The following is a 13520-nucleotide window of genomic DNA, read 5'->3' as shown; positions in this document are numbered from 1 at the left end:
TGACATCATGATGCAATTTCCGAGGTTTGCCTCATCAGTGAAGCTTTATGTCATTTTGGTACCTTAACCTATTTAAGCAAGTTAAGTGTTACTAATGCAAAATAGTCATGACTTAAATCAATTAAAGAAATTTTCTTAGTTAGCTCATGAAAACTTTGCAGATATTTCAGTAAGAGTGTTAAAAATGTTTAAAATTGCCAAAAAATATATTGAAAATGCAGCTTGCTATTTATTTTGATGATACTTGATTAATATCTTTTGTTAAACACATTTTTCAAACAAACTAACAATATGCTCTTATTCTTTTGTTATAACTATGATAATATTTCAGGATATTTTTTTCATACATTTATTAAATATGGCCATCTTTAGATGTATGAGTAAAATTTTCTTTTGTTAATAAGCACATTTCTAAATACTACATTTCCAAATACTACATTACAACTTCCTGATAATCGGAGGAAGGAATTTTCTTTCCAGTAATATGAAATCAAGAGGTGCAATTCTATTTTATTTCTTAGCTTTTGAAAGGTTTTAATGAGGTCGGAATTATTACGATTTAAATTGTTTACTATTTACGAGCAAAACGAGATTTTGTCTTTTATTTGTAAAAATAAATAAATAAATGACCATGTCAATGTTGTTTAATTGTTTTATTTTGAAAGACCTTTCCCGGATGGGACGTCACACAATCGTTACTCCTAACATCTTTTATTGTGAAAACTTTAAACGGAAACTCGCATGTTTTCCTGGTTTAGCTACTTTTTTTATCCATTGGTTGACTTTATTTAAGTCTGTAACTGCAGAGGGATTGCAGATGAGGTAGCTATAATAATTGCAACACCTCAAAAAATATTTATCTCTGTCTTAATACGCGGAAATCGCATTAAATAAACAAGCTAGTCTTCGTTCAGCACTTAGCCTGGTTAGCTAGTTTTCGTTGCTAACAACTTTCCATTCATTGCAGCCTGTGGCACTCTTCTTTGTTATAGCTTTCCTAACAACAAAATTAGCTGGTTTCACTTCAGTAGCTGGATGGTTCAAACTCTAGAATTTAATTGGTGTAAACTCGGTTATTCTAGTGAGGTTTTACGTTGATAGACGTATTACTACGGTGTTTTGTTTATAGCTAGCAGCCGGGGGCTAAACTGTGTTGATAAAAAGCTGATATTTGGCAAAATCGGTTCATTCCCAGTATACCATTTAACTGCGTATTTCTAAACTGATTAGCTTGATTCTTTCCCGATTTGTGTGTAATATGAATCTGATAAGTTCATGTCTAAAGGTTTAGGTAACTCAGCTTCAGGCACTTAGCTTATTGAAGTTTAGATTTTCCCTGACACAATTTCTTCAGATTTTTGATTGCTGTAGATTTGTCTTCCACGTGCAAATGTAAAACTTGTAAGCCCTCTGTTTTTGGAGTTTATTAAAATCCTAAACTGCACAACGAAGCCTTTTCATAAAACTGAAAATCCACCTGACCCCGTTACTTCAAAACCAAAACACCCCTGACCAGATAGAATAGAAAATCCTTTATTGCCCCAGACTAGGGGGAATTGTGGACCTTACAAATATAAGAATAAGTGGCATATTTAAAAAACAAACAAACAGAAGACTGTACTGTACAGTGCTTTTACAAATATAAACACTCTACAGTCATCTGAAGAATAAATAATCAATATACAGCTATATGTGAAAATAGCAGCAACACCAGAGATGTGCAAAATGACTGCAGCATATTATTTTAGTGACTAAGACAGAAACAGATGAACAAAATATAAATATGAAGTTGGGGGCATATAATATATTTAGAATTGCAGTCTATGATTAGATGATTAATGGGGAAATGGGTTTCTTGGCTGATCTAAAGAACAGAAGGATGCCTGATAAATATTTTTTTGGGTAGATGATTGGAAGTGTTATTAAGGGATAGGCTTTCTTAGAACGGCTATTTAATAATGAATGTAAGGACAAGTATAGCATAGAGGAAAGAGTGAATGAAGTTGATGTATCATAAGAGATGTTGTGAATAAGTAGTTGGAGCTTTAATTGATGGTTAGCGGCAGATAGGTTGAGGGCCGAGTGATGAATAGATAAGTGTATTGATGAATGGAAAATTCTGAAACAAGTGCATTATTTGATGCAAGTTTCTTACGTCTCTGTTAGTTAAAGTCAATGCTTACAGCCTAAATTGATCTGAAGAATTGATTAAGAGTTACAAACTTTCAACTAGGGCTGCAACTAACCACTTTTTTGCTAATCGGTTCATCTTTTGATCATTTTTTTAATTATTCAACTGATAATTGGATAGTAATAGATTTTAATTAAAAATTCAAACCAGCTGAGGTGAAAACTATGCAACTTCAATGGTTTGAAATTAGTGCATTGACATTTTTCCACTTGAATGCAAAATATATATATTACTTTGTAATTTGGGTATAGTTACTGCTCTGACAGGGTATGTTTGCTAATGGTGCTTATGGTTTGTTTTAGTCTCACTTTTCTACAGTTAATGGATAATCGATCACAAATTGGTTGACAATTATTTCAGTAATCTATTAATTATTTTAAATCCAAATAATTGTATTGGCCCTGCTTTAAACAGAGCGCTTCGATGGGTAACAAATTATTGCACCATGGGTTAAATTACGATTTGGTTAAAACGTGCAGTTTAAGCACTGCTAGTTTATAGAAATGGACATGGATGAATACAAGGGGGCCAGAAAACATTGCTGCTATTGGATCAGATTCTGAGAAGCAAGACATTCCCCATCTATTCCCTTTTAATTAGATTTTATATCTACATGCTGATTATCTTTCGAGTACTATTTCAATTCTGTTTGCCACTGTAATGTTGTAAACTCTAAAAGTATTCAGTTGTTTATGCATGACTTCCATTCAGTTCGTTCCATGTAATCCTGTCTAAAATTTAAATTTAGAACCAAAATAGACAGAGTCAATATTTAGGGTTTCTCTACCAACGCTATCAGCTAATAAGGAAAATTATCATATTTTCTGTTCATAGAACTGTTTTACAAGGATAATTTTTGCATTTTTACTCTGTGAAACACGATAAACTTAATTTTGCTTTAATATTAAAGTATGTTGTAGAGGCTTTACTTGTTTTACATTTTCTTAAGTAAATTAGTTCAATCAGTACTTTTACTTTTTCCAAAGTCGTTTTTTTTCTTAAACACATGTATCTGTACTTAAACTTATTATGAATGTGAGATCTTTCCAGAAATCCGCTTGCTCTTTAAGACAAGTCGGTCAACCCTTGCTCTAAGCTCTCGTTGTACTGCACGTAAAGAATGCCATTAAAATAAAATCAGATATTTAATGTATAAGAGCTATGAAGGTAATATGATATGATTTGAAAATTGAGAAAAAAATGGATTCGAAAAATTTCGCTGCAATCAAATGCAGACAAATATTATTTCAATTGAAATAGAAAATTGATTTTCAAAAGCTTAACATTTCTTTTTTTTTTCTCCGTTTAGTCTCTTCTCCCCATCATTCCTTAAAGTTATGGTGAGGGAAGAGTAAGAAGAAAGGGCCTCTAAACACTTTCCAATGGATTCCAAGAACGATGAAGCACTGGACATCATTGTTACGAATGTTGTGGCAACTTTCAGGACCAGATGTCACCTCAACCTTCGCAAAATTGCTTTAGAAGGAACCAACGTCATCTATAAGCCAGAAATGGGGGTAAGGGGAACTTAACCAAGAGGAACCATATCCTCACAATAGGAAGAAATGGGAAAAAAAAGCACAATGCTGGATCTTTAAAAGGTTTTCAAATGTTTGTTTTTTAGAAAGTGCTGATGAAACTACGGAAGCCCAAGATAACCGCTTCAATTTGGTCCTCAGGGAAAATAATCTGCACTGGAGCAACTAGGTGAGCAGACCTCATAGAAAGTATTGCTACGTACATGTAGAAGTTGGCATCTGGTCAGAACTAACACTGTAATCACAAGCAGGGCATTTTTCTTTTACCTGAAAAGCTAAGCACTTGTGCTGCCACTTAGTTGCTACAATAATAGTAAATGTTGCTGATCTGTTTCTAATACTCCAGTGGCGTTATCATGAGACTCACTGTAGATCATTATTGAATAAAGCCTCAGCTTCTTCCTCTAAGGGGTGATAATCATACAGGTGCTGGTCATAAAATTAGAATATCATGAAAAAGTAGATTGATTTCAGTAATTCCATTTAAAAAGTGAAACTTGTATATTATATTCATACATTACATACAAACTCATATATTTCAGATGTTTATTTTGTTTAATTTTGATGATTACAAATGACAACAAATGAAAATCTCAAATTCATCATATCAGAAAATTAGAATATTGTGAAAAGGTTCAAAATTGATGGCCCCTGGTGCCACACTCTAATCAGCTAATTAACTCAAACCACCTGCAAAAGCCTTTAAATGGTCTTTCAGTCTAGTTCTATAGGCTACACAATCATGGGGAAGACTGCTGACTTGACAGTTGTCCAAAAGACGACCATCGACACCTTGCACAAGGAGGGCAAGACACAAAAGGTCATCGCTAAAGAGGCTGGCTGTTCACAGAGCTCAGTGTCCAAGCACATTAATAGAGAGGCGAAGGGAAGGAAAAGATGTGGTCGAAAAAAGTGTACAAGCAAGAGAGATAACCGCACCCTGGAGAGGATTGTGAAACAAAACCCATTCAAAAATGTGGGGGAGATTCACAAAGAGTGGACTGCAGCTGGAGTGAGTGCTTCAAGAACCACCACACACAGACGTATGAAAGACATGGGTTTCTGCTGTCGCATTCCTTGTGTCAAGCCACTCTTGAACCACAGACAGCGTCAGAAGCGTCTTGCCTGGGCTAAAGAGAAACAGGACTGGACTGCTGGTGAGTGGTCCAAAGTCATGTTCTCTGATGAAAGTAAATTTTGCATTTCCTTTGGAAATCAAGGTCCCAGAGTCTGGAGGAAAAGAAGAGAGGCACTTCATCCACGTTGCTTGAAGTCCAGTGTAAAGTTTCCACAGTCAGTGATGGTTTGGGGTGCCATGTCATCTGCTGGTGTTGGTCCATTGTGTTTTCTGAGGTCCAGGGTCAACGCAGCCACATACCAGGAAGTTTTAGAGCACTTCATGCTTCCTGCAGCTGACCAACTTTTTGGAGATGCAGATTTCATTTTCCAACAGGACTTGGCACCTGCACACAGTGCCAAAGCTACCAGTACCTGGTTGAAGGACCATGGTATCCCTGTTCTTAATTGGCCAGCAAACTCTCCTGACCTTAACCCCATAGAAAATCTATGGGGTATTGTGAAGAAGAAGATGCAATACACCAGACCCAACAATTCAGAAGAGCTAAAAGCCACTATTAGAGCAACCTGGGCTATCATAACACCTGAGCAGTGCCACAGACTGATCGACTCCATGCCACGCCGCATTGCTGCAGTAATACAGGCCAAAGGAGGCCCAACTAAATACTGAGTGCTGTACATGCTCATACTTTTCATGTTCATACTTTTCAGTTGGCCAACATTTCTATAAATCCTTTGTTTTTATTGGTCTTCAGTAATATTCTAATTTTCTGATATGATGAATTTGAGATTTTCATTTGTTGTCATTTGTAATCATCAAAATTAAACAAAATAAACATCTGAAATATATGAGTTTGTATGTAATGTATGAATATAATATACAAGTTTCACTTTTTAAATGGAATTACTGAAATCAATCTACTTTTTCATGATATTCTAATTTTATGACCAGCACCTGTATATTCTGAGAGATGCCTTAAAAAAATTACTTCAATCAAAACGTTTTAAATTTGCATTATTAAAGATGGACCATCTTTTATTATTTAAAATTTTTAGGATGAGCTTGGATTTTTTGCTACTGGATTGTATTGTATTTGGGAGGCTTGTTATTGAATAAATGACGGAAAAATACTGTAATTTTAAAACACGATATTTTATGAATAGACTTTCAAAGAGTATGTTAAAAGAATGAATTCAGAAGGTGGGCAAAACTATTGCTAAAGATAAAGAAAATACAAGGTATTCCCAAAAAAGTAAAACAAAAAAACAAAACAAAAAAACAATCTACTGGACTTTGTTTCCAAGTTTGAAGACGTTTTGAAGAAGTTACAAGACCGTTTTGCAGGGGCTCCACCTTACCTGAATCTGAGTCAAAAAATATCGCAATGAAGCTTTCCAACCTTAAAAACTGGGAGTTCATTGCCAAAGATAAATTGACAAAGAAAAACAAAACAAAAGCAAACAGTGAAAACATGCAAAGAACCTGTCAGCCATGATAATAAGGGTTCAACAGTAGAAAGTGTCAAAAGACTAGGTTTCTCCAGCTGTGTGAAATGTAAGGCACTGCTGACATGCTCTTTAGGATTGATTCCCACAATTAGCAGCGAAGGTGTGCTGGATTTCATTTTGTCTGTAAAAACTAGGAAGGATTGATTATATCTACATTAATGTCTGTTTCAGATGTTTTTGGTCACATTTCTGACTCACTGGTTAAACAAGTAAAACTGGACTCATATTTGTTGTTTTTCTTTAACCAATGTTGAATTCTATCTTGTTGTTGGTCCATGTGTTTTGGGTAATAACACTGATGCTAAAATTGGATATCTACCTATTTGGTAGATCATTTTAGGCGCAAAAGGAAGCATAACCTCTATGTTTAATTTTTTTTTTGGAGAATCTATAAATACTGTTATTTTTACTTGCAGTGAGATTTCACAGTAGTGTCCATACCTAATTTTTTATCCGAAATAATATCAAAATCTAAAATTCGGTCTTCCTTGATAAAAGGAGAGTATAGGTACAGTTTCTCATACTGTTTGTGGAAAGCTGGTAAATGGATTTATAATTTTTTAATCTTCTACAGGGTTACTTCTTTTGTATTTGATGCTTTCTAAAACTCCTCCTCTCTGCTTTCTTATCTAGTGAGGAAGAGGCAAAGCTTGGTGCTCGCAGGTTAGCTCGCTGTCTCCAGAAACTTGGCTTTAAGGTGAGAACCATCACACACAGAAGGTACCAACTAGTAGAAGCAGCCTTTCTTTGTTGCGTAAGAAAATTGAAATGATAATCATAACCCTCAGATAAAAAAAAAGGTATGATAAAACATGGGTAGTATTGGACATTTAGGATCGATAATCATCTGGAACTGGTTCCAGCCTTTTATTTCTCCTGAAATTAAACATTTTTTTTTATTTTCGATTCCTAGCTTAGATGCCCAATCCATCCACCAGAAATGGAAATTTCCAAATACTAGCGAAGATGAATCCACAGCGGTGTACGCAAAGCCATTTAATGTTTGAGCTGCAGCTGTTTGCACTGCACTTTGTAAAAGTGTGGTTTAAAATTAATTAAGGAGATTATTAGGCATCTAGCTGCGACCATGGCGATGGGATTATACAGTAGTAGCCATTCAAAATTTCCCCACTTTCCTTGATGGGCCCTTGGCTGGTCCTCTCCAATTCCTTTTTAACTTTGTACTAAAATATTTTTTCTGTCATGATTTTTGGACATTTAGACCCTAAAGAGAAGCGTCATCTCCTGGTCAGACCCTGTAATTCAGTGAAAGGGTGGAGTTAGAGTGAAGAAAATGCACACCAAGGAGAAAGCCAGTGGCTGAAAGTTGGAGGGGATTTTGCTGGGATTAGCATGAAAGTGGGCTGCCATTCGGCTATCGTTTGACTGGAGGGGCCATTTTGAATGGCGGCTACTGTATAGTGCAAAGGACGGCATAATTAATCACTGCCACCGGAGTCCGAGTTAGAGCATCTTCCGGAGTTCGTTCCTCGGCTACAATAGTAGTGCAGCTTCTGCAGGGAGAGCGAAACCTTTTCCTGTTTTTTTTTGTTTTTGTTTTTTTTTACGTTTTAACAGATAGCTGCCTCTTTTCCTTCAATGTCTGGATGGAATGAAAAGCATTTTGACAGAATAATGTTCAGCATATTCATCTGCATTTTAGTTTATTTGGAATCATATCATCAAACCCATTAACTGAATAATAAAGTATGAAATTGATCGTTTCTCTTTCCACAAAATGTCACTGCTTCCATGTGTTTAGAGTAGAGCTGCGGTTCAGTAAAGGGTGCTGAGGATATAAACTCTGTCAGGATGCCTTCCTGCTGCGCTGCTTTCTCTTACAGCTCAGACACTGGCATCGTCTGGCATTGCACCGGCATCAGAAAGGAAGTAATAATACTCTCTTAGACAACATTAGTACCTGAAGCCTAAAAACAAGGATATATGTAAACCTGTTTTTGAGGTTTTAAACAAAAAGTTTCATATGAAAATGTATTTCTATCTTTAGAAAATGTATTAGATTATATTAGAGTTCATAGGTTCAATATATATATACTGGTTGAAAATAGCAGGTTGATAATTGATAGTAACGTTTACAAAAAGATGTTTGAGGAATTAAAGCTCATTTAAAAGTTCAGACTATTTCAGGCTGACAGAACTCCGGTTAGCCGGCTTATTTAAAACAAGAAATTTTCTTCTTTTTCTTAAAAAAAATCGTAAAGAACCAGAATCGAAATGAGGAATCAGATTCTTTTAAATTCAAAAATTGCCCGGACCTATACATGAGTTGAACACTTACAGGTGCTGGTCATAAAATTAGAATATCATGAAAAAGTAGATTGATTTCAGTAATTCCATTTAAAAAGTGAAACTTGTATATTATATTCATACATTACATACAAACTCATATATTTCAGATGTTTATTTTGTTTAATTTTGATGATTACAAATGACAACAAATGAAAATCTCAAATTCATCATATCAGAAAATTAGAATATTGTGAAAAGGTTCAAAATTGATGGCCCCTGGTGCCACACTCTAATCAGCTAATTAACTCAAACCACCTGCAAAAGCCTTTAAATGGTCTTTCAGTCTAGTTCTATAGGCTACACAATCATGGGGAAGACTGCTGACTTGACAGTTGTCCAAAAGACGACCATCGACACCTTGCACAAGGAGGGCAAGACACAAAAGGTCATCGCTAAAGAGGCTGGCTGTTCACAGAGCTCAGTGTCCAAGCACATTAATAGAGAGGCGAAGGGAAGGAAAAGATGTGGTCGAAAAAAGTGTACAAGCAAGAGAGATAACCGCACCCTGGAGAGGATTGTGAAACAAAACCCATTCAAAAATGTGGGGGAGATTCACAAAGAGTGGACTGCAGCTGGAGTGAGTGCTTCAAGAACCACCACACACAGACGTATGAAAGACATGGGTTTCTGCTGTCGCATTCCTTGTGTCAAGCCACTCTTGAACCACAGACAGCGTCAGAAGCGTCTTGCCTGGGCTAAAGAGAAACAGGACTGGACTGCTGGTGAGTGGTCCAAAGTCATGTTCTCTGATGAAAGTAAATTTTGCATTTCCTTTGGAAATCAAGGTCCCAGAGTCTGGAGGAAAAGAAGAGAGGCACTTCATCCACGTTGCTTGAAGTCCAGTGTAAAGTTTCCACAGTCAGTGATGGTTTGGGGTGCCATGTCATCTGCTGGTGTTGGTCCATTGTGTTTTCTGAGGTCCAGGGTCAACGCAGCCACATACCAGGAAGTTTTAGAGCACTTCATGCTTCCTGCAGCTGACCAACTTTTTGGAGATGCAGATTTCATTTTCCAACAGGACTTGGCACCTGCACACAGTGCCAAAGCTACCAGTACCTGGTTGAAGGACCAAGGTATCCCTGTTCTTAATTGGCCAGCAAACTCTCCTGACCTTAACCCCATAGAAAATCTATGGGGTATTGTGAAGAAGAAGATGCAATACACCAGACCCAACAATTCAGAAGAGCTAAAAGCCACTATTAGAGCAACCTGGGCTATCATAACACCTGAGCAGTGCCACAGACTGATCGACTCCATGCCACGCCGCATTGCTGCAGTAATACAGGCCAAAGGAGGCCCAACTAAATACTGAGTGCTGTACATGCTCATACTTTTCATGTTCATACTTTTCAGTTGGCCAACATTTCTATAAATCCTTTGTTTTTATTGGTCTTCAGTAATATTCTAATTTTCTGATATGATGAATTTGAGATTTTCATTTGTTGTCATTTGTAATCATCAAAATTAAACAAAATAAACATCTGAAATATATGAGTTTGTATGTAATGTATGAATATAATATACAAGTTTCACTTTTTAAATGGAATTACTGAAATCAATCTACTTTTTCATGATATTCTAATTTTATGACCAGCACCTGTACATCAAATGACTGAGGAATAAGATCATGATTTGTCTTTTTACTTGTCAAACATGCCTCTTAGTTAATGAAACACAACCTCAGAGAAGGGTTGCCTACTGGTACACATATTGTTTGATTTAGTTTAAATTAAGGTTCACAAGAATCGGAGTAAAGTTATTGTCCGGCTCAAATACCATCCATAAAACTTCCCACACCGCCGATTCCGATGTTTTGTTTACATATCTTAGATTTACCATTGCTTAACCGTAGAGATCTTCACAGAAACGATGGTTCTGGCAGTTTTCTTGCATATAAACTCATCTGTTCCTTGTCTGTGCAGGTGAGATTCTCAGCTTTCAGAGTTGTGAACGTGCTCGCAGTGTGCTCCATGCCGTTCGCAGTGCATCTTATAAACTTTACAAATAACAACCGGCCCATTGCCAGGTAACGCACAATTATTATCACATCATCAATACTCTTTATTGTTGGACTCTTTACATCTCACATTTCAGTCCCAAATATGCTGTTTTCACTTTTCTCCTGCTTTTAGCTAATTTCATTGACATTAATTTAGATTTTTTTTCCCCACATTGAAACTTGTAATTATTTCAATTTGCCAGCCTGCAATAAGATTGTTTTGCAATATTTGCTAATAAATATCGCCCTCTAGTGGCCTTTTTTTTGTACAAAGCCAAAGTCAAATATGTATTGTTGCTTCTAAGTCTTTTTGTTTATTCTGTATCCTTTAACTTTGTACATTTTACTGTTTGTCAGCTATGAACCCGAGCTCCATCCTGCTGCTACTTATCGAATCAAAAATCTGAAGGCTACAGTCCAGGTGTTTTCTACGGGCAGCCTCACAGTGACAGGTCTGTTACTTTCACATGACCACGCGCTCACACATGCCAATAACCATTGGCCTCCTGTATTTATTGGGATTGGGATGTGGTAGCAATACACTTTTTTTCTTTTACTAGAAGTTTCTTAATACATCTCTGTATTACAGCAATGGATCTACTAAATATAAAGTTTACTGTTTTTTGCAGTATGCAAACCAGTAAAGTTGTGTCACAAATCATGGTGCTATTGACTATCAGTGGTTTCAGGTAAATAAATAAATTAGAAAATTATGAAAAACTTTATTTTTAGCTCATATAAGAAAGTGAAACTGGCTACAAATATATAAGACTGACAAAAAAATGATTTTTAGGGCAGAAATGTTAGGGCCACCTTACTACCTGTGTGATCTTGGAGAAGGCGGCTGACTTCAGCACAATGACTGCAGCACAATGACTGCAGCACAATTTGCTGTATTCATGTCATTTTAAAGGAAGGAGCAGTGACAGTTGTAGCTTTGAGACTGCAAATTCTCATTTTAAAAATCTTTGGATATATCAAGGTTTCAGTGTCTGGAGGATGAGTGGAGAAACACATGATCAAAGTAGCTTCGGCTCCATTGTTTCATTTCTATAGTCATTGATTTTGGATGCAAATTCACCTGCTCCAGTCAGAGCACCTGGTTCTTCCATAATAGAGAAGCTTGATGGAGATGATTAGGACTAAAAGTATCCATCTGTCAAACCTCGTGTCTGAGCTAGATCAGCTTTCCAATGTTGTTTCAGTCCTGAAAAGATGACAACACTGTAAAAAAGTGAGATAAGCTGAAAAAATTGGGAGTTTTATAGCTGGAATAGAAACTGTTCTGGCTTGTCCAGTGGCTTTGTCCTAATTAATATGCTTGAGGACCATTAAACTCTTTTGACCTAAACTTTATGGTGAATTTTGAAGAGAAAGATGAGACCCTCTAGACTGAACTATTCTGATAACTTGAAGGTTGCTTTTTAGCAGCATAGGCTTTAATTACAACTAACCAGAGCCATAGACTAATTGCTTATATGCCACATTTATGGAGCAATTTACACCAAAGGAGCTGCGAGTGCATCTACTGTACACATTGCTCAGTTAGCTGTTATTTCTATTTCCTTTATATTTATCTTCCCAGCTTTAATCTAGAATTATAAGAATAAATTATTTGAATTTCATGAATGATTTTCACTTTGTATTACTGAAATGATTAACTTTTAGCTGCATATATCTTATTACCATCTAAATATGTTTTAATGCTGTCGCACATTTCTCACTGCCCCTCATGTTAAGGACCAAATGTGCAGAACGTCGCAGCTGCTGTGGAACACATCTATCCAATACTGTATGAGTGTCAGAAGCCCCGCTGCAAATAAACGAGTACAGAGGGAATCCATGCGAGTAGCACCTTTATCCTTGGACGGATGAAAGCAGCGGACAGACTGGACGGGAACTGGACTCGTTTACCGCTTATTGGAGTAGGAGAAAGATAATTACTATGGGTGTCTTTCTGCATGGACACAGGAAAAAAAATCTTGACAGATACATCATCATATTATAAGTTCTCCCTTTGTGTTTTATCGATGGAAAATCTCCGTCCTTCTATAGACAAGACATCCATCCTATAATGTACCATTTTTGTTGAAGCCAACACATTCAAACAACACATAGGAATGTATACAAATTTAGATGAGATCCTAAATGCATTCTTTCTTAGGTTTTCCTTTTTAACATTTGGTTATCTGCCCTTTGTTAAAAATGGACACACCTCGTTACTTTACGCCCTTTCCTCATAGTTGTTTTCTCTCTTGCTAAAATAGTGTATATTTATTCTAATGTTTGATAGGGTACTAGTGTAAACTATCTCCTGTTTGTTTTTAAATGTGAATTTTAATGCAGGTTTTTTTTCCAATACTTGAGTGTTAATAAACTGATTCAATTGCATTTCATTAACTTTCAAAGCCCATTTTTATTATCCCTCAAAAAGAAAACAAACTCATTAAAAGGCTTAAAGTAGCAGACAGTTAATGTGAAACAGTACATTGGAAAATAAACAATCACCCTGTGGAGAGTTGTAACACTTTTCAGTGAAATGTACTTAAAGATTTTACAGTGAAAAACATTTAGGTAGCTCTAAAACGGCATGAAAAACGAACTCCCGGAACAGAAAGCAGTGTTTTTATTATCATAGATGCAAAACCTCTGAATGCTCGGTTTAAGCTATCTGAGAAAAAACGTATATTGTATGTGGACGTCTTAAGCATCTCCTTCTTAAGATGATAAATCCAGACCTGTTTGGTTTTTATGTGTGACTGAGTACTTTCTGAATCAGTGGTGAGTAATAATTTGTGACACTTAAAACTTTTGTATTCTGTATGAAAATAAAAAGACCATTAAACAACTGCTGGCTGCCTGTTTCTTGTTACAGCAAAGGTTTTCTGTTCTACAA

At 36.1% G+C, this 13520-nt stretch overlaps 1 protein-coding gene across 1 annotated transcript; it reads left to right on the top strand.

Moving 5' to 3' along the window:
• Window positions 1-693: 693 nt before the first annotated feature.
• Window positions 694-13474, top strand: tbpl1 (TBP-like 1). The gene is made up of 7 exons (XM_038292653.1): window positions 694-822; window positions 3501-3708; window positions 3816-3898; window positions 6949-7012; window positions 10548-10651; window positions 10982-11076; window positions 12365-13474. Exons 2-7 carry the CDS (start codon window positions 3574-3576, stop codon window positions 12445-12447), a joined length of 564 nt encoding a protein of 187 aa, XP_038148581.1. The 5' UTR covers window positions 694-822; window positions 3501-3573; the 3' UTR covers window positions 12448-13474.
• The last annotated feature ends 46 nt before the right edge of the window (window positions 13475-13520 follow it).

The sequence above is a fragment of the Cyprinodon tularosa genome, unplaced genomic scaffold (assembly GCF_016077235.1).
Source record: "Cyprinodon tularosa strain WSP-4 unplaced genomic scaffold, ASM1607723v1 ctg315, whole genome shotgun sequence".
Lineage (NCBI taxonomy): Eukaryota > Metazoa > Chordata > Actinopteri > Cyprinodontiformes > Cyprinodontidae > Cyprinodon > Cyprinodon tularosa.
This window is presented reverse-complemented; position numbering and strand designations above follow the sequence as displayed.